Here is a 26,593-nt window from a genome sequence, read left to right as displayed (position 1 = left end):
TTGGAATAGCCGTTCATACAACTGTTTAATACAACCCAGAATAAAATTGGCAGGGACTTTTACGACGATATGAAGTAATAAATAATGGGATAAAGTAGCTACTATTTTAGGTGAAGCTGCTTGAGTATGATGGCAGTAACCTGCTCGTACCAGCTTGAGAAAGGAACAGCCATTGCCTAATACGATCTCAACCTAAAAAGCCCGATTATTGTCCATCCTCATGCATTATACAGTTGTCTCGGAATGTAGTGTGCCAGGGCTTTCATAGCGCCGTGGATTACAGCACAATCGAACGACCTCATCTTATGCAACAAAGCCCATCTCAATGAATGACTACGCGGGGGGTGGTTTCGCTGTACTGGCCTTGACACGCGCGGCTCTCTCCTCGGTCACCTCTGTCACCGGGTCAGATTTATTGTAGCAACGGGCCTTAGTAACGCCCAGGAGTCCCTGGCGACATGTGCCTTGTTCTCTCTCTCTGAAGGAATGCGTCCGCATCGCACGTTTCCTTTTCATCGGATTCCCTTGAAAGTATTTTATTAGGCATCATAAATACCCTTTGTTCATTAAACAAGTCAACATGGGATGTGGAACCTCAACATCGACGGCGGTTGTACCAATAGACTGTGATGAGTTGACGAAAGAGGTAGGCTGATTTTAAAATGGCTCACGTAAGTTAGTCTAACTTTAGCCTAAGTTCAATGTAAGCTTAAAGAAAGGCGACGTTATATCGAAAATATCAGAAAATATTTGGATTATACATTTGTATAAATATATGTTTGCGTTAAACATGACATTTTAGGATTATTTTATGAAACAGGAGATAGGCTTATAATTTGGTATCAAAAAGTATTTATACGCTTATATATCTTATTTCTGTATGCACTGCCTATTATTTTCTGGCAGGATGAGACGGGGAGGCTTGGGTCTCGCGGGGACTCGGCGGTCTCCAAGGTGACGGCAGACAGCGGGGTGGTGGTGGAGAGCTCACTGGACCCCACGCTGCCTGGAGCGATGCCCAGGAAAATCCCTCCTCTGACGGGTGAGGCAGATACCTGTAGAGAGAGAGGACAGGAAACACGAGATTAGAAGATTGATCGATAAAGTAGGCTAATGGAAATTCTTAGTTTCCTATTTTAAAACATTGTCATTTGATATTGTGTATTCATAATATCTCAATGTGTAACATTTCAACTAGCTCATAACTTAATAAAAACTGGACTTATCTGTAATCAATGCTGATAGATACTAGTTTCGATCATGTTCCAGCCCGCCCATTGTGTTGAGAACAAGGCTATTTCGTAACACAAGCAAACAGAGTCGACAGAACACTCCTTGAGTTTTTTTTTACCTCGAAAGCCTCCCACCTGGGAGGGGCCCGTTTCCACTGCTGTGTGTTTGTCCGCTGTGCAGGGGGTCTTCTCCAGGGCTGCGGCTCCCCTGGGGAGCGACCCCGCTCCAGTGAGATCCTGGAGCAGCTGCTGAGCCAGGGCATCATCCCAGTAGGACCGCCGCGGGAGGGGGGCTCTGCCGCGGGGGGGGCCTACGACATCACGGTGCGTACCGGGAGCGAGCCTCGACCGAGAGGAACACGCAAAGATCTCGAACCACGTGTGTCTGAAACCTAAATCAAGTTCACGGTTACCTTGTATAAAGTAAAGGAGTTACATTTCATGTGTGTGTGTGTGTGTGTGTGTGTGTGTGTGCGGCGTGGTGGGGGCGTGCGACAGCTGGAGGATGGAGAGGTACCCAGGCAGAGACCTCCAGCCAGACTGGTGGCTCTGAAGATCTCCCCCAGCAGAGACTCCATCAACCACCAGACGCAGCAGGCCGAGGGGAGACACCAGGTACTGTGTGTGTGTGTGTGTGTGCGCGCGCCCGTGTGTGTGTGTGTGTGTGTGTGTGTGTGTGTGTGTGTGTGTGTGTGTGTGTGTGTGTGTGTGTGTGTGTGTGTGTGTGTGTGTGTGTGTGTGTGTGTGTGTGATGTAGGCAGGAATGCTTGCGTCTGGATTTTATCGGCTTGAGGTCACACTCTTTCCGAACTCCTAAAAAGGCGCTTGACTACCACTTGTCGGCAGGGGCAAAGAGTGAAATATTCTCCTTTCCTTAATGTCCCATTATAATCTGAGCCTGCCAGTGGGGAAAACAGGGCCTTTAAGAAGACGTACATTGATGCTATAGAGCGCAATTTTTAAAGTAAAGATCCCATTCGTTTTCTCCATAGAGGTTTTGATTAAAGGCCATCATGTCGTAACCATCCAAGGTATACTTACAAAAAGCTGTTATATTGTGAAACGATGATATATGATTCTGTAGAAACCAAGTTAAAGAAGATAACTTCTAGTGTTTTGAAAAAAAACAACGTTTTATTCGCAATGTCTTTTAAAAGCACTACACTACCAACAATCCAAAAGGGTAACACAACGTCTTTGATCGGTGGAGCTCGTTAAGTTTACTGCAACCGCGAAAGTCAAGTCGTCGATAACTGCTGCCACTGAACTCGATCACTTACCACAGCAACCAAGATTTCCCTTAGATCAATGGAAAGTTAGAGTTGTTGTAAGAGCTGTAGAGGAAATTAGCTTTACACTTTGAAAAATATGTTGATATCGAAAATATGATGATATAGCACTAGAAGTGCTATTTTTTAATTTAGGTAGTATTAAAGCTAGGAATACGTAATGTTGAATGGAATGCAAGAAACACGCTAAACTATTTGGTTGGAACCATTGTGAAAAAGTTTGCAATTGTTTATGGGATGAGTAGCTACTTCACTCTTTCACAAAAATAATGTACAAAGTCTTGTACCTTTTTATTCCATTTTTCCACATTTATTTTTGCTCTGAAACAAATGTTTTATGGATACGACTATATTGACGAATGATTGGCTTGGTTCCAGCATTACAACTCTTAACGTAACGATTTTCCGAAAAGTCAATGGAAAAAAATGTACTTCCGGAAGCAGAGATGTTCAAAAGGGGGTGGCCATTGTTACGCTCTCTATCCCAAAATGATTACATCGCAGACCGTTTTTGCGGATTAGTTATAAATTGCACGTTTGCTTTATAAAAAAAAATACTCCCATGTCCCGTCCCGGGCTCTGTGCTGCTGCATGCCAAACACATGATTTATTTTCTTCACCATGGACAGTAAAAGGAGAGTTCTGTGCCTCTCTCACCCTTCTTAAAGGGGACATTTTATGCCATCAGGTGTGAGTGTGATTAGCCTTACAAGCCGTTTCGGAAATCTGCCCCATCTGACAGTGGGCGTGTCCACCTAGATCTGTGCTGGATAGATCAGTCTACCAGCCTTCCCAGTGGACTGAAGTAAACGTTGCTCATCTATTCAGCACAGATCTAGGCGGACACGCCCACTAGTGATGTCATATGGAGCAGATTTTCGAAATGCTAATCACACTCACACCTGGTGGAATAATATGTCCCCTTTAATATTTTCTGTATAACGACTCTTATCGTTCATCGCCCACGACATAACATTATTGTTTGCCTGACTGGCCATAGGATTTTGGCCCCTATAGCTAAATAGCTAAACATATTCTTATTTGATGCTATCAAATTGGCAAAGGCCTTGGAAGTGAATTGCTGCCAGTCCAAATTGAGGAGGCGATTGGGGTTCCGGATGGGCGGCCCTCATGTACGGGGTCCAGGGTCATGACACAAGTCATTACCTCTCTGCCTACTTAGTCTAAGAAGCTTGATCCTGTTGCACTTTTGTAGCTGCTCCAATATTGAGCGTATGCTTTAATTGTTCTCAGCCTCACCTGTGTAAATGAGCTGGATAATAGTGTGGGAAATGAGTCATTAAGGACCCAAAGGAGCGACCCCTGTGTTTATGTTTATATATGTTTAGATATGTATGTAAATTTGATTATCCTAATGTTTTTCCCTCTTCTCCAGCCCAATGAAGAGGACCTCGAGGCTAGACTGAGGACCAAGTCGGCTCGGGTCCGAGCGCCTCCCGCCGTCTTGGCCGACTTCGAAGACCCAGATCCCCAAGAGGACAAGCCTCTCCATACAGCCGTCACCACCATCGGCCCCGACCCCCAGGCCCACACCCAGGTCAGAGAGGCCAGTGAGGGGAGCGTCCGGGGGCCGAGAGAGGGCCCCGGGGAGGGCCGAGAGGAGGGCAGGGAGGAAGAGGACGAGCAGGATGAGGACGAGGGACGAGACAGCCCAGGGAGGGATGAGGAGGGGAAGGAGGCCACAGAGGGAGGGATGTTGAGAGGTTGTGGGGACAGAGAGGTGGGCGATGGTGGACCGGTCCAGGATGCGGGGCTCCGGGTGGGACAGCTCCACACAGCATCGGGGGACTTTGAGAGCGACCCCTCCTTCCAGAATACAGACGACACGTTTTAACACCCGACAACTGAGTGTGTGTGTGTGTGGGTGTGTGGGGTGGGTGTGTGGGTATGTCTGTGTGTGACTGAGTAAGTGTGTGTGTGTGCTTGGGGATTGATTTCATGCCATACTATTTTGGGGAATTCCGAAACCCTCGAGAGGTTAAAAGCCATCTTAAGCAGAGCACTCACGTAACAATAAAATGCTCACACAGTCACTGCTACAAGACCAAAACAATCAATCAATCAATCAATCAATCAATCAATCAATCAATCAATCAATCAATCAATCAATCAATCAATCAATCAATCAATCAATCAATCAATCAATCAATCAATCAATCAAGGCTACCAGTCACTTAATAACGGTTCTCACAGAAAGTTGAGTTGGTAACAATATTTTTGATTTCATAACTAAAATTGCGTGTTTACTTTCTCAAATAGAATAGAAAATACCACAATATTGGTCACCCATTTACAGTCCTACGTTGTACCACCAGAGGGTGCTCAACACACCAGTGGGGGCACTTATGGCCAACTTTATGTATCACAAATGGATGGGCGTACAGCATTTTTCCTGGCATGCCAGTCTATGAGGGGTGAGTAATTAATTGGTGAATTACTATTTTTCTAAACATTGGTTAAACAAGAAACACGCAATTTTTAATCACAACTTTGGAGGAGCAGTAGAACCAAATCAGTTGTACTGTCTTTGTGTATTTTAACCTTTAGATGGCGGCAATCTCCCAAAAGTAGTCTATGGCGTAGTTCCTCTTAAAGCAAGCCATTACAGTGGAGAGTTACTACGGCCAATTAGAATAAACCTGTTAACCTGTCAAACAATACGACTCCAGCATAAACGTAGCTAATGGGGATATTGGGAACCTTTTTTATGTTTTAAGTGAAAGTCGGGCAGGATTATAATATATTACCTCACTATACTACCAATAAATTACCAAAAATGAATGTTCTATTCTATTAAATTATTCTATTATATTATAGCCTAGTTATAAGATAAACATAATTAATTTGTTTGTGTTTGTTTTTGTTTTCCGAGGGGGCGCAGTTCTCTTATTGGACACAAGATGGTGCGGTTTCAATTGAAGGGTTATCGATGCTTTACTTGTTGTATTACGCCTCTATTGAAAGCTGTTCAATATGTTTTTATTTAGTTGGGACTAGAAGACAAATTGTACAGTTTATTCTTTATCAATAAAGCTCCTTTGTTTCTTCAGCTTGTGTTTCTTTGTGTAGAAATATAGTTGAGCCACTGTATCATGACCATTGATTTAGATAGATAGCTAAGAAACTTTATTTCAGAGGGTACCCAGAATCCGTGGTCATTTTAGGTAGATTTGACCTCAATTTGTCATTTGATATACTTTATAATAATAATTTAGTTTAATCTAAGCAACAAAGTGAAGCATGATGTGGTTATTAGGGGGTTGATAGTAATAATTGTATAGGATGTTGATCAGCTGAAGTGAGCAGTTTCAGTGTCCGTTGACCTTTAGATTTTCTTTGTCTGTAAGCCATTTACGCCAAGGCAGAACAACTGCTGTCCACTTCCCAGATAACTAACCCTAAACATAAAATACCGGCAGGATTTCTAACCCCCTCCCTCATGGCCGAATCATCCCGAAAATGGCCTCTAGTTGCCTCTAGTTTAATTATAAAGACAAAGTCAATATGCTATTATTACTTTTCTTATTATTACTATATTATAAGGTCTCCTATTGAATATCATTATAGGCTACCTATTCATGTATCACCAGCCTACATAGTGGCCAGTCAGCGTGCTGCATGCGATAGGGGGAGCAACCTGACCCCCCCTCTCCCCCCCCCCCCCCCCCCCATTGTCTGTCCTGAAACCCAACTCTGGCCTCTGTTAAGGCGACTCCACTCTGGCGTTAAAAGGCGTGTGTCCGCATGAATAAAATATTGACCTGGCCAGAATAACGCACATAAAGACACGGTTCCATATTGGGTTACGTCCTACGAGGGGATTCTATACACATACCCTCCGTTGAGTCTGTGGCCTACTTGTTGTGAACAAGACGGCATCTCATCTCGACATCGTTTCCAACGAGAAATAGAGTTGCGTTCATCAGCTGCAAATTGGGCCAGTTCTCATGTTACATGTTCTGTCTTCATCATGCAACAGGACACACAGGCGTCCTAAGAACGGAGGACTCACTGCCGCGCAAACCCTTATCAATGATTCAGTTTATATCACGTTACATAGGCCTATATTAGTTCTACATTGAGGGAAAAACCTCAAGGCCATCACTGAAGACACTGGGACGTTTTCAATCTTCCCGTCAAAAGCGGGATCTGCATAGGTTTTCTACTTGGCAAGTCAACTTGTCAACGTGGAAATGAGAGGATATGAGGGTGAATATCAGCCCCCCCTTCGCCATCAGGTTCCGCGCCTTCACAATGGACGCGGTGTTGGGGCGCGTGCCTGTTCTTTTAAAACAAATATTTGTTATAATTGGGAGAAAAAAAAACACACGAAGAATGCGATATTCATTACATATTTATAATTAATGTACAATTAAAAGAACAAGCAGAGCGTTTATCCTCGGGGGTGAAATGGGGCGCGGGGGGGGGGGGGGGGGGGGGGGTCGTGCGCCTCCCAGCTGTTCCTAGCGTCCAGTGGTTTTTAGGAGGCGGTCATGGGCGCGCGCACGGTCCGCGTGCAGCGCCTGGGCTCGGGTGATGGGCGGAGTTACGGCCAACGCATTTAGGAATGGGTCCGATCCTCGCTTTAGTTAGACACGAGCTAGCAAGAGGAGTCGGATTCACCTGAGGACCTGTTGGACAAATCCGCTCCCGAGCTCCTCCAAGTGTCAAGAGAGGATCTACCACCGGTTGGTCTGGGTCTTTAACGGTCTCTTCTTTGTTTCATAGGCTAAAGATTCAATTGCTATTTTTCAAAGCAATACTTAGAAAAAAGTGACCCGTTGATAAGGAGACACTGCACTTTGCTGTTCACTGTTCTTATTTATTGTATTTTGCACTGAAGTGGTCTACAGCGGTGAAGATGCACAGCACGCAAAAGGATACGACCTATACCAAGATTTTTGTCGGGGGTCTTCCGTACCACACCACAGACTCAAGTCTCAGGAAATATTTTGAAGTGTTCGGTGAGATTGAAGAAGCGGTGGTTATTACCGACAGACAGACCGGCAAGTCGAGGGGTTATGGATTCGTAAGTATATCAGTCCATCAAGCAGGACCACCGATTTATTTGTAAACTCTCTCTCTCTCTCTCTCTCTCTCTCTCTCTCTCTCTCTCTCTCTCTCTCTCTCTCTCTCTCTCTCTCTCTCTCTCTCTCTCTCTCTCTCTCTCTCTCTCTCTCTCTCTCTCTCTCTCTCTCTCTCTCTCTCTCTCTCTCTCTCTCTCTCTCTCTCTCTCTCTCTCTCTCTCTCTCTCAGACATGTGCGCGCCATCACGTGCCTCGATCGTGCGTTATCGATCGTCGGTTATTCAATCAAAACTTTGTTGACCATGCATCCAAAGTCGGTCTACCGTTTTCATATGTCGATCATAAAGCGAGTTAGTTTGTTGTATTTTTCCAATGGGAACGCGGTTATATCTCCCTCTCCAACCTGTTGCGCGGCGCGTGGCTCCAGCTGAATGAGCGCCGCCTGACAGATGCGGCGCTCCGCGCGTCTTGTGATGTGCAGATATCACGAACCAGGGTTCAACGGAAAGATCAAGTTGACGTTGTCATTTGTGATTTTATATCTAATCAAATTTCAACACCAGTATCCACCTCAATGTTGCTTTACTCTAAATTAAGCCAGATACCGCGACATAAAAAGCCATAAGTCACTCGATCAAAAGTCTTCAACTATGGCAGGCAATCTTTTTTTTTTTTTTCTGGAGTCATATTCAACACACATTATCTGATAGACTGCCGGACGCATAGCACGTGTAGCACGTTGAGATGATGGTGATGAGTTTTTTTTGTCGTAATGTCGTAATTTCAGCGGGTATTCCATCATTGCACAACAGTGCACAAGACATTTTACTTAATCTCCAGTGTTTTCTGAAAAAATACATTTGATATACCCTATAAGATGAGATAAAACGTTCAAACTGGTTATCACTTCTGCACTGCACTCCAGAGACTTCCACAATGCTAATATAATGCAGGATAATATCAGACGCTACCCTTATCCTGAGTATGGCTGTCCAAATTGCCACACATTCAGATAGACATTAACGATGATTTAATCAGGTGTTTTCTTGGAATCTTTTTTTTTTATCAGTGTTAGAAGTGCAAAACTCGCTCTTTTTCTCTATCGTTTCCTTTGTCGCTCAAACACATGTGCAGTGTCAGCACAGTCACAAACACACACACACGTACAACACACACAAACACACTCACACACACCAATATACCTTTACTTCTATAAACATGTAAATGCATTTGTGTAACAGTCATTCTCTGGGTGGTCCAATCATACTCTCTCCCCGCTGCTCTGAAGGTCACGATGTCGGACCGCTCGGCTGCCGACCGGGCCTGTAAGGACCCCAACCCCATCATCGACGGCAGGAAGGCCAACGTGAACCTAGCCTACCTAGGGGCCAAACCCCGGGTGATGCAGCAAGGTACCCCCCCCCCCGACACACACAGACGCATACATCCCACTCCGATCAAGCATTGACCTGAGGAACGGACCAGGCTAGAATATCTGTTGACCTGCACGGGATCGGTTGTCAAGTAGGGGAATAAGAGTGAACCCAACTCACGTCTTCCCCAATGTGTTACGGTTGCAGTAGTGCAAATTAGTACATAAGCCCCAAAAATATATGTTAACAACACATCAACAATAACAAAGTATGCTAATTACTTAGTAATAATACGTATTCAGTTCATGCTACTCCATTGATCCCGAAGGAAATAGTTCAATTGTTTATTTGTGTCAAAAATACAGCATTGACTTTGTGGGATGTATGACATTATCATAACCAAAGTGAGTGTAGATCAAGGCTTCTCCAGTGATATGTACTGATTCCCTTTGTGTTCGTGTCTCTTCTGCTTGGTTTAGGTTTCACCTTTGGGGTTCCTCAAATTCACCCCGCATTCATCCAAAGGCCTTATGGGTAAGTAGCAGTGTACTATATCTTGTGGTTAGGTTGTTCTTCATAGTCCATAATTGGTGCGATGCACTATCATCAGATGTAATGGTTATCTCTGTTATGCTCAATAATGTGTTCCTGTTAGCTTGATTATTTTGTCTTATTATTCTTCCTTCTTACAATATATTATGGATGGCTTTTTATTTAACTGGTTTTAACATAACCAGCATTAACCTATTTAACCTGTCGATCAAAAGCCAAAAAACAATGTTTTTTTCAAGGTTCACATTTGTATTTAAATGTGTGTGTGTGTGTGTGTGTGTGTGTGTGTGTGTGTGTGTGTGTGTGTGTGTGTGTGTGTGTGTGTGTGTGTGTGTGTGTGTGTGTGTGTGTGTGTGTGTGTGTGTGTGTGTTTGAGAGAGAGATAATGAGAGAAAGACTGAGACAGCGCAAGAGTGCGAGAGAGAGAAAATGAGAGAAAGAGAGAGAGAGAGAGTGAGAAAGAGAGAATGAGAGAGAGAGAAAATGCGATAGAGATGATATGGTGTGAGAGAGAGAGAGAGAGAGAGAGAGAGAGAGAGAGAGAGAGAGAGAGAGAGAGAGAGAGAGAGAGAGAGAGAGAGAGAGAGAGAGAGAGAGAGAGAGAGAGAGAGAGAGCGATAATGAAAGCGGGAGAGAATGAGAGAGATGAGATGGTGAGAGAGAGAGAGAGAGAGAGAGAGAGAGAGAGAGAGAGAGAGAGAGAGAGAGAGAGAGAGAGAGAGTGCATGGAGTAGTGTAGACATTGATGGAAAGTTCCAGGCTGACTCAATGTTATCTATCTTTCTTTGGTCCGACAGGCTCAGTCTCAGCTTAAGATAACTGTGCTGGTTTGTGGGCTAGCTCTCTGAACATATGCACAGATGACAGAAGGGAATTACCTGTAGGCTCAATCACACAAAAACAAGCGCTCAAAATGGTGATTATAGATGCATGTACGTTGTTGTTGTTGTTTACTTGTGGTTTACTTTTTTTTAGTTTGGATTTTTAACCTTTTCACATTTTCTTATATTACTTTGAGTAGCCATTAGAGCTTTGTGTGTGCAGTTCTGAAGTGTTGGTTTGATAGCTAAACCGTGTGTTGACAAAGAAAAAAAATGAATTGATCTTTGGGGTGTTGTTTTATTCCCCTTTTGTGAGGTGTTTCAGTGACTTTGGCCAACAAGGGGTGGGTTGGGTTGGTGGTCTATGTGTTAATTGACATGCTTTCTGTTGTTGCGTGTGGTTCAACATTTGTGTTCAACGGGACGTGCTTGTGTTGGTGTTGTTTGCCGTTGTGTGGGAGTGAGTGGGGAACATTTCAGTGTGATCATTTGTTTGTGTTTCAACGCATCCTCACCAACCCCCCCCCCCCCCCCCCCCCCCCCCCCTAACATAATCCCGCCCCCATCGCTTGCATGTGTTTTGTGATATTCATGTTTCCCATTGAAATTGTATTCATGTTAAACTTTAAAGTGCCTAAAGCACATGTCTGCTGAAAGGACGGACACAGCTCTCCTGTCTCAATATGTCTTCTGTCTCTGTCCTCTCTTATGTGTATCTCTCTATCATCTTGTTTCTCTTTCTGTGTTTCTGTCACCCTTTCCCTTTCTATTCTGCGCTGCTCATCACAGCTGCTGCCTTGGTTGACCACACTCGAGTGGCAGCCATTGCGTCTTTCTCTTTCACATTCACAGAAATGTGGATGTGTGTCGTACACACACACACTAGAGAGGACAATGTCAGGGCACGGTCACATGACCCGGCTGCCATAGCCGACCTCATGCTCATTTACACTGGGAAAATGCCGCAGTGGCCGTGCCCATAGATGTGTGTGTGTGTGGGTGTTGTCAGCGGGCATGAATGTATGTTTGTCGGTGTGTATATGTGTGCGAACATGTGGAAATGCCTGCTGGTATGACTGGAGTGTGTGCTTGTGGACATGTTTTTGTCCAGCCTACGAGTATGCGTTCTTTCAGAACCTCAGCCAGCTCAGCTCAACAAAGTCTCTGACACAAACACATGTCTGGATACCACAGTGCGCTCTCTCTCTCTCTCTCTCTCTCTCTCTCTCTCTCTCTCTCTCTCTCTCTCTCTCTCTCTCCCTCTCTTTCTCCCTCTCATTCTCACTTTCTCTCTCTCTCTTTATCTCTCTCATTGTCCCACCCCCCACTCTTCTCATTGTCTCTCGCTCTCGCTCCTATTCTGCTATCTGAACAAGCTTTCGTCACATGGGGCTTGTGGTGTTAAGGAAAACAAGCGTACCCATTGTGGGACACAAAGCCCTGAATGCTGACACTGCAGACCCGCCGAGCTCAGTGCTTTATAGGGACGGGTCGGGCGGTCTGGACCGGGAGGGGGGGGGGGGGGCGCACAGACTCCCACTATGTCATCGAAGTGCAAGACAGGCCCCCCCTTTAAAAATAACCCCGTCAGCAGAATTTCCATTCTCTTCGAAGGTACGCTGCCTAGGAGCTCTATGATCTCATCACTGAGGGGGGACTAGGTGACGTTTTCGTCATGTACACTCCATTGAACTAACCCAAGCCTTATCTGATGCTAGTCTTGAGTACAGTCCACCCGGTATGTACGTTCAATGCCGGGTCTTTGGAGAGCAGTTCAAGACAGGCTACAGGGAAGGCGGTAGCTCCCGTCATTTATACACTAGCTCTTCCATGATTAAACTAAAGACACACACACACACACACACACACACACACACACACACACACACACACACACACACACACACACCACATATCGACACAATATGACCAGAACGCACGTGCACACACACACACACACACACACACACACACACACACACACACACACACACACACACACACACACACACATACACCCACACAAACACACACACAAACAGACTCACACCCACCTCGCAATAATCTCTTCCACCAATGTCATCCAAGTGGCATGCCGTGGACCTTTATTTAGACCCTGACCTTTAGTGAACTCTTTGCTCGTAAGACAACAACATTCCAGATGAGAAGCATGACCCTCAGACAGACGAGCACGCACGTTAGGGACACTCCAGTCCTGTAAGACTGTCCTCCTCAGTTCTGACACTCAGACTTTAACCTTGGTCATCACCCCTCTCCAGCCACATGTTGTGAAGGAGCGGGGGGGGGTTATGGGTAAACGGGACAGCTTCATGCTGTATGAACTGTGTGTGGTTGTCTGTCTCTTGGTCTGTCTTTCTGTCTGTTGTAGTCGTTAGGGGCTAGGGATAGGGCAAATACCCCGCAATACCAAACAGCCCACCCCATGAACACAGTGGGAGGGTAGGTGGGGCCTGGACTCCATCGACCGCAGCTGGCATTTACAGAGAGGGTCTCAATAGGACGGGTTGTCCCATTCCTTAAGACACGTTCCACCAGCAATAAATAGCTACCGTACGCACAGACACACCCCCCCCCCTGTCACTGTGCAGTCTGTCCCCAGGCTGGGTCACCAACCTGGGGACAACTTGAGAGCTGTAGACTGGACTCTGTTGTCCACATGGAAGTGCATAGCGAGGTGGTGAAGCTGTAACCTATAAACTGATGCGCTTCTAGCAATACTTTAAATATAGAGACATGGGTTTTCTATAAAGGGTTAATCATTTAGTAAAGAGTGTTGATTAATACCCTCAAATCTGATCTTCAGTTCCACTGAAGTCTGCACCACTACAATAGACCTAGTGTTTATTTATGACCCATTCTCAAGAAACAGAGATATGTTGTGGTCATTTTTTAAATAAACTCCAAATTATGTCCAAATGAATAATCCTACTCTCTGAGTAATACATTGGTTATCCATCAAATAACCCTTTTGACTTAATAAATGTTACAATGGAAACACGAGGCAAAATAATTATTCCACGATAAATCTCTTGACAGTATATGTTGGTCTCCATGTGCGTAAATGTGGGCGTGTGCTTGTTTGTGTATGTGTGTTTGTGCGTCTGAAAGGCTTCACTGTGTCCTCCTCATGGAGACGATGGTCGGCCAGGACTTAGTAAACTAGCGCCATCATCTTCAGCATTACTCCTCCTCAGCCCAGGGCTTTTCTTCAAAAACCTCCGTCTTCCAGTTTGTGTGAATGTGCTGTTATCCTTTTCCCACAACGTTGTCCCAATGAATCATTTTCTCTCTCTCACGCTTGGGTTTGTACAACGTTGTTACCGGCTGCTGTTGTTAGAGTGGTTGGTGTACCGAAACCAGCTTTCGGTACACCAGTGATTTGATTGTTTGGTTAGGGATGCCAAGATATTAATTCTCTATAAGCTATGCTTCGCACTTTAAGTTGTCTCCACCTGCCATGTTCCCCCCCCCCCCCTTCCTGATTCCAATGGGTCTGAAATCCTTCTCTAAGTGCTCAGGCTTATTTAGTCCTATATTGCCCAATCAAAATTTGTCCATCCCCCTGTTTATACTTTTTAAAGCACACGTATCCACACACTACTTCCAAACAACCTCATCCCACTTGAAGACGTCTCCCACATAGCACATCATTGTCGATGGAAACGATACTCAACCTGTACATAGCAACCAGCGAATAGTTTCCCTGACATTTGTCAAGCCGAGTACTCTACAGCAACCTAACGGTTCTGTAAATATTAGATTGATCTCCACAACTATTTGGTGCTCACTCAAAACAAGAAGGCTGTTGTTGGGGCTAAATCACTTTTACACGGACCAGACATCAAAGCCTCGAAGAGACGCTATAGGGAGTCAGTCATTCAAGTTTGTCCCTGTCTCTCTCTCTCTCTCTCTCTCTCTCTCTCTCTCTCTCTCTCTCTCTCTCTCTCTCTCTCTCTCTCTCTCTCTCTCTCTCCCCCACACTCTCTCTCTCTGTCTCTCTCTCTCTCTCTCTCTCTCTCTCTCTCTCTCTCTCTCTCTCTCTCTGTCTCTCTCTCTCTCACTCTCTCTCTCTCCCCCACTCTCTCTCTCTCTCTCTCTCTCTCTCTCTCTCTCTCTCTCTCTCTCTCTCTCTCTCTCTAGTCATGAGTTGGCGCTCTTCCCTGAATCCGTTCTGCCCACGTTCCTATAAAGTGGGTCTTTAAGCAGCCCTCTGCCCTCAGCCTGGGGTGGTGGGATGTGATCATATCACTGAGGGCAGAATGTGTTCATTGTTTCCTCATTGCTTATTTAAATGTAGCATCCCTCTGCCCACCAACACCAGCCCCAACCCCACTCTCACCCTCAGACCACCAACACCAGCCTTGACTTTTTGGTCCAAAAACCAAACACCACACAGGGTTTTTTCCCCCCTTTGTAAAACTATCCAGCGGTCAAAGGGGCACTGACATTTTCACAATGCTCCCCCCTTGGCTCTCAACTTTAACCACGCCAAAATGCGTGCACAGACACACACACACACACACACACACACACACACACACACACACACACACACACACACACACACACACACACACACACACACACACACACACATACACACACACACACACATACACACAGACACACACACACACACACACACACACACACACACACACACACACACACACACACACACGCACACGCACACACATACGCACACACACACACACACACACACACACACACACACACACACACACACACACACACACACACACACACACGCACACAAACACACACACACACACACCCCTCCCATGACTGCCCCTAACGGCCATGGACTGGCATCAAACGCACGTCCACATGTGACAATCTGTCAGCTCTCCAACTCGCTCACACTCTCTCTCTCTCTCTCTCTCTCTCTCTCTCTCTCTCTCTCTCTCTCTCTCTCTCTCTCTCTCTCTCTCTCTCATTACCTCTCTCGTTCTTGTCTCTTATCCGTACACATATCTCTTAAGGTTCGGACGACGGCTCAATGTAAACTAAAACCATAGACTAATCCAAAATTCGAGTGGTCTTAATTTTTTCCCGAGTAGCAACACAACCAGTCTGAAATTATCATCATCATCATCATTATCATCCTCATCATCCTCATCATCATCATCATCATCACCCCATACCTGGGGCTCGACTCGATCTAAAACACGTATTCAAGCCAAACCCTTAAGCACAAGAGATCAAACCAACAGCCTCCCTGGTCTGTCCAGCCTGCTTTCTCTCTTCTTCTGCCTCCTCTCTCCAGAGAGCTCTCTTCTGACCCTGTACTAATCTAATCTAATCCCGACGACCAGGCCTGGGGGGTCCCTGGGTGTTTCTGACTGCTGGTTTGGAACGGGGGGTTTGGTGGGCGGCGGAAGGCGGGAGGGAGCGCTTGGCAGCGGTGTGGTGGAGTTGGGTTTGGGGAGGAGGGGGGTGGGGGGTGTTCTCAGTGTCTGGAGGAAAGGCTCACCGTGTGTTTGTCTGTTGTCTCCCCGCAGGATCCCGGCGCACTACGTGTACCCACAGGCCTTCATGCAGCCCAGCATGGTCATCCCCCACATGCAGCCCAACGCCGCCAGCGCCGCCTCGGCCGCCAGCGCCTCCTCCCCGTACATCGACTACACCGGCGCCGCCTACGCCCAGTACGCCGCCGCCGCCGCCGCCTACGAGCAGTACCCGTACGCCGCCTCGCCCGCTGCCCCGGGCTACATGACCGCCGCGGCCGCCGGCTACGGCTACGCCGTTCAGCAGCCGCTGACCGCGGCCGGCGCGGCGCCCGGGTCAGCCGCCGCCGCCGCCGCCGCCGCCTTCGGCCAGTACCAGCCCCAGCAGCTGACCGACCGCATGCAATAGCAGCCACTGCAGCCAATGGACACGCAGCAGGGAGGAGGCAAGGCCCGCCCTCGCCCACAGGCGCTCTGTCTGATTGGTCAGGAGCACAAGGGGGGCCGATGGAAGAAAAGGAAGAGGGAGGATGGGCCGTAAAGGTGGCGGGGGGGGGGCGAGTGGGAGGGCTGGAGACTCGAAGATCGCCGAGTCATGCAGGTTGAAGCTGATGGTGGTGGTGGTGGTGATGATGGTGGTGGTGGTGGTGGTGGTGGTGATGGTGGTGGTGATGGTGGTGATGATGATGAAGATAATGAAGATAATGATGGTGATGATGGTGGTGGTGATGATGATGATGATGGGATGGTGAGGTGGGAACTTCATGCAGTAGCTTTCCAACTTGCTGTGTTTCAACCATACAACAAAACGTGCGTATTTATGCGAGAACAAGGAAGAATCTCTCAGAACAAAGTTAGGAGGGTGATTGACTATTATTAGTACTTTTATTGTTATAACTTTTATTAGTATCATTCTGATTATCATTGTAGTAGAGTACTTATTTCTAGTTGACAAATGCAGGAACTAATCCCTGTGGTGGGTATAGCTGTAAACTAAGCCTTATTGAGTCCCATTGCTGTTGTTAGCGTTAGCATCGTAGGCTAGCTATTCCTCATTGTGAAGATATCCAGACACTTTCCAAAAGTGTAACTGGTTCTTCCATGCCCTCATAACATATGTATTATTGTTACTCTTACTACAGTGGGCTACTGTTATTATTATAATTATTATTATTATTATAATTATTTTATTTTTCGTCTTTTCAATTGCTTTTCGGGAGTTTATATTTTCTGATAATCAGGGAAATGTAGAGGAGTCGTTTTCCACCATGTTAGGTCTGTTGTATGGTTATTGTTATTATTTTTAAGATGCAAACCTCTGTCAGGAAGTTGAGTTTGTAAAAAGGAGTGAACACAAGTCGGAACATATTTTTTGTACAACTACCATCTTTTTGTTAGCTTTCCTGACGCCGAATGTCTCTCTCTCTAATCCTGTGTGTCTCTCGACCTCCAGCTATGCAAAACAAACACATCACCTAGAGACAAACACAACTAAACCAAACCACGCAGGAAAGAGAAAACAGAGAAGTCATCAGTTCTTTTACAAACTTTTGGACCGGGGGGGGTGTTTGGGGGGTGGTGATGAACAAAACACACAAAGACCCTCGACATGAAGGGGCTGGCATCGGTGCGGGGGTATCAATAGAGATCACTGAATCAGTTACTTTAGGGCGAGGACACTGGCCCCGCGCGCAAACTATACACACGCACGCACACGCCGAAACACAGCCGTGCACACACGTGTCGACCTTTCACACGTAGCGTCACGACACAAAGGTTTACACTCTGAGAGGGATAGAGGGACAAAAAGAGGGAGAGAAAGATGGAGGGGGAGGCAAGCTGCCGGTAGGTGGGTCTCCAGCGCCACACAGACGGATCGTTCTGGAAAAGAAGGCATCACTTGTGCTTGAATGTCGACCTTTCACTTTTTAATCCCCCTGCCCTATTTTGTGGGGGACCCCCCCCTCCCCCATTACCCCCAATCACACCCCAGCCCCATTCCAACACCCACGGTCGCACACGCACCTCCATGCTGATGTCAGGTTTGCACACACACACACACACACACACACACACACACACACACACACACACACACACACACACACACACACACACACACACACACACACACACACACACACACTCAGACACTCAGACACAGACCTATACTGCCGGACTTGGCCTCTTGTGTACGATTGCTCAAACCAAAGACAGGCCTGCCTCACGCCTGTCCTCGGTCAGGGGTCAGGGGGTCAGGGGTCGGGGGGGGGCGCGGCCGCTGTGTCTTCCAGCTCTCTGACGTCATGCGGGTCTTCCTCCTCTGCGTGCCTTACATGTGTTATTGCTATTTAAGAGAATCATTTAAAAATGAGTAAAACAAAAAAAAAAACGAGGGAGGAGAAGTGTAGTATTTAAGCTAGGCTATTTATTTAGAGTGTTGACTCTGTTGGCTCTCTAAGGGTATGACTTGGCAGGCGTACTGTATTTATAATATTATGTACTCATCTCAAGGCATATATATATAAGTTATTGAGTAGTTTTAGTCGTAATATTATTATTATTATTATTATTATTAATAATATTTGTATTATATTATTATTATTAACATATTCAACCAAAATGTTGTTGTAGGAGTTATTTAAGAGACCATTTTGTTATGTGCACTGTATAACTATAGACATGTTTTTTTTGCCTTTTGGAATCCTTAACATGAGATGACATTTCAGCAAGCTTAATGCCTTTTATATGGAAACTGATTTTATTTTTAAAATACTGGCCTACTTGCATGCAACATGTTCAGTGCTTCATCAATGTTTAGTGCTGATGAAAAAAACGAGATAATATTTAAGACAAAAAAAGCTGCTTTCTCCATTAGAATGTAGTCTGTCAATGCATGCTTTTTCCTTCTAGCCTTCAATAATGATCCAATGGGCCATCGACACTGTTGGGAATTTTTATACTTGAACTATTTCTTTACAAGGGAAAATATGAAATAAATATAAAAATTTAAAGACAAAAAAAATCTTTTTAGAGAAGCTTTTCATTGTCACTGGATGGAGATGTGTAAATGTGTAACTATTTAAATGCAAAGGTCCTGTTGGTATGGGGAAAAAAAACATTATTTCAGAATTTCCACAGTATTTACTCTACATCGAAATAAAATGTTATATATTTAAATAACCTGGTTGTACGAGTTTTTTGTGTCACAAAACACATTGAACGACTTTACTTCGCTCCATTAACATGGCCCTGATGGAAATATGTCCCTTCTGACTTAATGCGGTATGCATACAGTCGGCCCCTTCTGTGTACAGAATATAATGATGTTTGTGTGACGTGTGTGGCTTAAGTTTGTCCCTGTGTGTGTCCAAATTGTTAATCTATTTGCAAAGAGCTGCCAAGCAAACCAAACACGTCATTGGGCTATTTCAACCCCTGATTGAGCCCATCACTAAATGTGTAACACTGGGCTTTTTCTATAAATACATTGCAGCGACCATCGAAAAGTCGACTACACTGGAGCAACTATACTGTCCGGATAAACATGCTTGAGGAGAGTTTTTTTTCCTCAATGAAACGTGAGGAGTGAGGACGGGACGGCCCTCATATCCAGGTAACCATGAGCGAGCATCGAGCGCAGGCCTTCTCTAAGCCACTAATGAAAAAATCATGTTAAATAAAAAAGACGATTGGAAACGAGAATACAAAACGAGAATGTCAAAAGAGAAACATATTCATCAAAGTTACACTTTCGTATATGGTTTGTGATTGACTGTAAAGGTCCTCTTAATTGGATTCTTAATTGGTGGCAGTCAATCTCCAACGATATATAAAATATACTCAGGGCATTTGCGCGTGATCTCGGATAAATCCCCCCTCGAGACGGGAGATATCGCGGCTCTGAGTCACTGCATGGTCCTCGAGCTGTCGCCCGGGCCGCGCGCTCTCAAGTTCGCCAATGTTTCTTAATTTGGAAGTCCCGGAAGTGCCCCGCGCGCAACTGTCTGGTTGGTTCAGAGGCGGGCTGTTGTGAGACTGCAGCAGACAGTCTGGGTCAAATCTTTCCCGGGAAAGAAATATCAGCATCAAGATAAAAACTCTCTTCGGGACGGAAAGAAGGAGGTAATCAAAGAAATGTCTGTGTGGTGTGTTTTAATGTCGATTCATTATGTTTTTCTGAATGGGAGAGATCAAATACTATGGGAGATATGTAGGCCTGTACACTGCGCAACGGCATGCGTTTGGCTGAGAGAGTCGATGTGTGAGGAAAAGCGCTTTCTTAATTTATAAATGTGACGGAAGATTATACCTCAAATGTGTTTTTTTACTCGCGAAATCTGTCCGTGTATCCTAATTGTGTGTTGTCATTGTAGCATTTAATAGATTATGATTCACCGTCACGTAGGCCCTAACTGTATTAGGCTCACTGGAACAAAAGCATTTTCTCCATTTTTTTGACAGGGGAAATCAGTTTGTGTTGCAAACCACGTGGAGCCTCTGACGCAGTACTCTTGACCGCTCGCCAATATCGTGTCAACAATATTTCATTAGCTGCATCATTGTAATGCACTGTTGTTTTAGGTGTGCGTTCAATAAAGATATTCCAAATAACCGAATAAATAGGTATACTACTGTAGTTGTGTGTGGTGATATACTAATTTATATTGGGCAAATTTATATTTTATCATATTAATTATTTGGGGAGATTTGTGTCTCGAACAAATGTTTATCGAATTGACGGAAATTATACCTTTAGCCTGCAATTTTGAATTCATACCAATACTTAACCTTCTTTCCCCCACACTATTAACTGATATCCTGTCTTTGTTTATATGGTCCAGATACTTTTATTTATATAAAATAATAATATTTTATATCATATATATGGGCCTATATATAGCCCTACTAGAATCATTCATACAGTACACTCCCAGCAGCAGCTCTTCTGTAGTGACCAGGCAGCGTCCCAATATAGCCAGATCAAATACCAGGCCAGAGGGTTCAGCGCTCATGGATGACAATGTACCAGCAGCCGACAGAGATCACATGCATTCTCTAGGCTTTCAGTTTTGTAGATTGACAGAAATGCTTTCTAACAGGTAGCAAAACGGATGCCGCTGTTATAGTGTTTACCATCCAATGTCCTATCTAGCTCCTGCATCACCATGGAGAGCTTGGAACGTAACAAGATTAATAATTGAAGCCAATTTGTCATGGAGTCGATGACGTCATTTTGTAGCTATTTCTACAACCTGGTTTTTTAAAACACAAAGTCACCATTCACAGCGACGGATGAGGTAATATTTTATTGAGTGGAACCGATCACAGCAGTGGGCCAACCGTTAGGAGGGCAGGAGCCCTGCACCTCCCCCAGACATATAGCTGGTTCGGTGGGCCACCCCCACCCCAACCGAGGCAGCCGTGACCCAGAGATCCTAAATAGCTTCGAGGCCTACGATAGGCATCTGGCACCAGCCAGAGACCTCTCAAAGAATGACAAGATGGCACCCATGGTCGGCCAGACACGTACACGCACACGCACACACACGCACACACACACACACACACACACACACACACACACACACACACACACACACACACACACACACACACACACACACACACACACACACACACACACACACACACCAGAGAACATTGTTTAAAGTGCAGGAACTGGGTTGGCGAGTGTTTTTCAGTGGGATTGCGTGGTGAATAATAGATGGCGATGGTGACGTTGTGTCTCTCGCCCATCGGTGGTCATTGAGTCAGGTGGCAGCAGGTGTGAGTTTGGGAGGCTGAGGCTAGCTGTAGCAGCAGCTTGTAAACAGAGATGCGGCATCAACTTGTAAGATGGGCCAGGATCGTATTCCGGACGGTCGACACTATAGTGGCGTGATGTGGCGTCACACACACACAACACGTGTATGTGTGTGTGTGTGTGTGTGTGTGTGTGTGTGTGTGTGTGTGTGTGTGTGTGTGCGTGTGCATGAGTGTGCCTTCTGTTGAGTTGACCATGTCTCTCTTAACTGATGACTGTTGGAGCAAATGAAGTGATGATGTACTGGAGTCTCTCGTTCCCCTGACAACAGATCTTTAGGTCTATCCCTGCTCGGACTGAGACTAAATTTATACTTTTGTTCGATAGCATTCAGTGAAAAATGCCAGGTGAAGTGAAGGGGCATCTGTACGACCTGATAAAAAGTTTCTCAAGTTATTTATCATTTGCTTTTATACACCTGAAGACACTTTTGTTAAATGTTTCAAATGATTGATTGTTTGCTTTCCTCTCTTCTTCTTCTTCCTCTTGTTGGTCTTCTAGGGGCGGGTCATGGAAGCCCTGATAGAGCGCCTGGAGCAGGCTGTGATTCGTCTAGAGCAAGTGTCAAACAAAATGCAGGCATGCCGTTGCATGGCGTCTAACGGACACTCCAACGGGCTTGATGGTAAGGCCTGCTACAAACACACACGGGAACACAAAAACAGGATAGAAATATTACTACGGTATATTATACATGAGTAGTTTATGTATCAGTCAAGTAGGGATCCAACCAACAACTATGAGTGAGTGAAGCACGTATAAGACCTATGCAGTAACTCACCCTATAGGGAATGTAAAGTTACCTCATCCCATCTTGAGGGACAGAACCAGCAACACAGGCAGCGACCGCTAAACACAGCGCGCTCCCCATAGCATTCAACCCGCTGTGATGCTAACCCCCCGATACAGATGAGTCCCACTGCATGGAGTCCTTCGACCTGCTTCTCCGCGGCCCAGTGGCGACCTACCTGAAGACCAGCAAGGCCCTGGGCCCCGACGTGGAAAAACATGTGAGAGAGTGTGTGTGTGTGTGTGTGTGTGTGTGTGTGTGTGTGTGTGTGTGTGTGGGTGTGGGTGTGGGTGTGTTTTTAGATGGACAGTCACAACTGAACCGTGGCTCTTTGACGGTCATTCTTGTGCACGCACGAACGAGAGACACCCTCAAAGTGTGAGAGAGAGAGAGAGAGAGAGAGAGAGAGAGAGAGAGAGAGAGAGAGAGAGAGAGAGAGAGAGAGAGAGAGAGAGAGAGAGAGAGAGAGAGAGAGAGAGAGAGAGAGAGAGAGAGCAGCTGTCACCCAGAGGTCCCTGGGTGCAGCTGTTGTCTTGAACTGATCCTGCTAGACGGTTGACTTTCTGCCTCCTACTGTCTGCCTGCTGTTCACTCACAGGACACACTATACTCAGAGACACTCATGAAATATATATAGTATATGACATCAAGACATGGTCTTCTAATGTTCCCTTGAAATCAACATAGAAGCACCAACACGGTCTAAGTCTTTCTATTACTAAGTTATTATTTTGTGACTTGACACTGTGATCCAAAGTGACCGACAATGGCTTGAGAAACGTGGCATTAAGGAGAAGGTTCAGCATCTTGCTCAACAGGCAGACGGCAGACTTAGCTCTGAACCAAGTAGCCATCTGCCTGATAAGTCAAAGACTTATAAGACCAAATTCTACCCTTTCCCATAATTAACTTGCCTTTGTGGTCACAAGTATTACATGATAAAGTAAAAATTAAGAGTATATGTCAGGATACCTTTCTGGATACATGTGGACATGTTTCTAACTAGAGACTAAGCCAAATCAGCCTGGGATGATTCTTAACAGTCCCACTAATCCCAGTCTATTTACTTCTTTAGCAGCACCTCATAGAACCAACGTTTCGAGTGACTTATAATAGATTCATGTGGATTGGTTCACAATGAGCAGCCCCTTTTTCGTGTTATCAGTCTCTGCCAATTAAAACCGGTTGCTGGGCAAATCTGGGTGAAAACTGAACAGCTGAAGAGAGAATGCCAGGTTCCTATACATAGGATAGCATGCAGTCATTGTAAACCAAGCTTGTATCCAGTTCCGACTCAAAGCAAAGTGGGGGCATCTAGGGAAATGCTGCTGGCATAAAACATAATTGTTAAATACTGCTCTGTTCTATGGTTATGACAGGGTGTGGAAATATATGGTTTATAAGACAATGTACCATTCTGCTAACAGGGACCTCAGGCAAAGAACCGTTTTCCTTTTTTTGACAATAAGCCATTGTTCCTTGTGAACTTTTAGTGTGTGTGTGTGTGTGTGTGTGTGTGTGTGCATGTGCATGTGTGTGTGTGTGCGTGCGTGTGTGTGTGTGTGTGTGGGCGCCCATTGTGCCGTTTATGATCTGTCAGTGAACAATAGTATAAAAGTGAAACAAGCGAGCTTTGAACACAAACACACAAGTGTGCTTCATGCATCACAGGAGTGCGTGTCCTGAGTGTGTGTGTATCATTCAGTGCTCTGGAAAGAGCAATTTCTTCTATCTCTGGTTCTCATCCCTGAGTCTGGAGGCAGGAGTGAGGCGGGGGGGGGGGGGGGGGGTGATGTGCAGCCAAGAGGAGAGCTCTTCTTTACCAGGTCCTTATATAGTCTTAGACTCCCTGGTGGTTCCTCTGGTCCACATGTGAAGGTCTCTTCCCAAATACACACACACACACACACACACACACACACACACACACACACACACACACACACACACACACACACACACACACACACACACACACACACACACACACACACACACACACACACAAATTGGCTGTGGAAAGGCTGGATGAGAATTGCCTACAATCAGTGCGTGATTGTGGGTGGGTGTGTGTGTGTGTCAAACAGAGGAGATGATTGGAGAATGACTAAACACATCTAAAACTAAACACCCTAAAACCTGACCCCCTAACCCCTTGTTGACCCCTGACCTCTGTGACCCCCAGGCAGAGTTGGTGGAGAACGCCCTGCGGACTCAGAGGGCCTTCCTGAAAATGGCCTCCACCCACAAGCAGCCTCCACAGGTATGAGCCCGTCAAACTACCTGACACCATCTCACTAAGTCCTTCAGTCCTGAGTGCCTCTTGAGGCCCACTATAACATAACAGTCATGAGGAGGAGGTAGATGTGTTATGATGTGGGGATGTATGTCTCCTTCTCCTTTGTGCTTCATACCACTCCAACATATGATGTGTGTGTGTAGTTTAACTGGAATTGTAAATGAAATGGGGAAGAATTACCAGGATTGTAAAAAAATCAAAATAGACTGTTTTGCATTGTCTTCACTTCAATGGTTATGTTCAGCACACAAACTATGAATTCCAAAACATACTATTTGAGGATACTTAAACGCAAAGAATTGAATAATGTGTGTGTGTGTTTGGGAACATTAACATAATATAATGCTGTAGTAAACTACGACTATACAACAACGGACACAAACGGTTCAGGGGTGATGACTGGATGCACCTGCCTCTGATATAAGGTGCGTGCAGGGATCCTAACCAGGGGCCCTCTCCCTGGCCCCCCCGGGCCCCGGGCCCCTGGGCTGGGGACGCCGGGCGGCCGGCTGCTCTGGCTGTTCACAGAGGGATTACATCGCTCTGTGACAAAAAAGAGAACAAAATCACTTGCTACGACACATTCCTGATGTAGTCACAGTACAGAGAAAAGGGGGCGGGGGTTGGTTGTAGAAAGCTGTGTGTGTGTGTGTTTGCCTGTGTGTGGCGTGCATGTGTGTGTGTGTGCGTGTGTAGGCCAGCCAGGACGTGATCATTCCCTAATTCTTTTGTCGTTTCCTGAAAGGCAGCGAATAGAACAACCAGCAATTCTCCAAAAGGACAATAAGGAGTATAAGAGAGACACAGAGAGATGAAGAGAGACACAGAGAGATACAGAGAGATACCGAGATAGAAACATACATGCATACATACAGAGATAGAGCCAATGAAAATACAAAAAACATTGGAGAGGCATAACCAAAGCTAATAACAGTAGTAGGAAAGTCTGTGTGTGCAGGCACGTGTGTGTGTGTGTGTGCAGGCACGTGTGTGTGTGTGTGTGTGTGTGTGGGACCCAGGCCAGTGTCCTAGTGAACGTGTCCGCACTGAGCAGTAGGAAGCCCTGGCCCCTCTCTCCAGCAGGCCTGTGGTGCTCCGTGACTTTGTATGGGCATGTTCTATATTTGAGCCCCCACCCTGCCAATGTGTGTGTGTGTGTGTGTGTGTGTGTGTGTGTGTGTGTGTGTGTGTGTGTGTGTGTGTGTGTGTGTGTGTGTGTGTGTGTGTGTGTGTGTGTGTGTGTGTGTGAAACTGGGAGCAAGAGACAGAGAAAGAGGTGTAGATAAAGAGAGAAAGTCTTTTTCACTGACTCACTGACTCAGTTCTCTCCCTCTCTCTCCCTCTCTCTCTCTCTCTCCCTCTCTCTCTCCGTCTGTCTGTCTTTATGTTAGTCTCCTTGTCTCTCTCTCTTTCACTTTCTATTAATGTGTGTGTGTTTGTCTATGTGTGTGTGTGAGCCTGTGCGTGTACGCATGTGTGTGTGCCTGTGAGTGTTAATCTTAGTGTATGTGTGCGTGTGACTTTTTTTGTGTGGGTCAAATCTTCTCCACATCATTTCCCCCATTGTCTCGACCCCCTCCCCTGCCACCTACTTCCTGCTGATGGAGGAAGTAGGGATGAGGTGGGGTGTGTGTGTGTGACACCACGACGCCCCCCTAACACTAACCCCCCCTCACCGCTGACCCTTATCCCTATACACACATGAAAATGACATGAGCGGTCGCTTCCGTTCGGTGTTGTTCTGCTCTCTAACCAACCACCTTCCTCTCAATCATTTACACTTCTTTCTGCTCTGTCACCCTTCACACACCCTGCTCTTGCTTGACCTTTTCCACACACACACACACACACACACACACACACACACACACAC

The 26,593-nt window shown here is 45.8% G+C and overlaps 3 protein-coding genes across 3 annotated transcripts in view; all 3 read left to right on the top strand.

The window, feature by feature from the left end:
- The first annotated feature begins 391 nt into the window (after positions 1 to 391).
- Positions 392 to 5,591, top strand: stmnd1 (stathmin domain containing 1). Its single transcript, XM_030348009.1, has 5 exons — positions 392 to 646; positions 907 to 1,042; positions 1,414 to 1,556; positions 1,731 to 1,847; positions 3,918 to 5,591. The coding sequence occupies exons 1-5, from the start codon at positions 581 to 583 to the stop codon at positions 4,374 to 4,376; spliced, it is 921 nt and encodes a 306-aa protein (XP_030203869.1). The 5' UTR covers positions 392 to 580; the 3' UTR covers positions 4,377 to 5,591.
- A 1,510-nt stretch (positions 5,592 to 7,101) lies between these two features.
- rbm24a (RNA binding motif protein 24a) lies at positions 7,102 to 18,987 on the top strand. The gene is made up of 5 exons (XM_030347818.1): positions 7,102 to 7,230; positions 7,386 to 7,571; positions 8,858 to 8,981; positions 9,422 to 9,476; positions 15,859 to 18,987. Exons 2-5 carry the CDS (start codon positions 7,404 to 7,406, stop codon positions 16,211 to 16,213), a joined length of 702 nt encoding a protein of 233 aa, XP_030203678.1. The 5' UTR covers positions 7,102 to 7,230; positions 7,386 to 7,403; the 3' UTR covers positions 16,214 to 18,987.
- Positions 18,988 to 19,714: 727 nt separating this feature from the next.
- cap2 (cyclase associated actin cytoskeleton regulatory protein 2) overlaps positions 19,715 to 26,593 on the top strand; it is a 16,757-nt gene continuing 9,878 nt past the window's right edge. The window contains exons 1-4 of the mRNA XM_030347022.1: positions 19,715 to 19,929; positions 22,133 to 22,256; positions 22,541 to 22,641; positions 24,607 to 24,684. Coding sequence (XP_030202882.1) covers positions 22,142 to 22,256; positions 22,541 to 22,641; positions 24,607 to 24,684 — 294 coding nt within the window. The 5' untranslated portion in view covers positions 19,715 to 19,929; positions 22,133 to 22,141. The remainder of the gene's footprint in view (positions 19,930 to 22,132; positions 22,257 to 22,540; positions 22,642 to 24,606; positions 24,685 to 26,593) is intronic.

The sequence above is a fragment of the Gadus morhua genome, chromosome 22 (assembly GCF_902167405.1).
Source record: "Gadus morhua chromosome 22, gadMor3.0, whole genome shotgun sequence".
Classification (NCBI taxonomy): domain Eukaryota; kingdom Metazoa; phylum Chordata; class Actinopteri; order Gadiformes; family Gadidae; genus Gadus; species Gadus morhua.
This window is presented reverse-complemented; position numbering and strand designations above follow the sequence as displayed.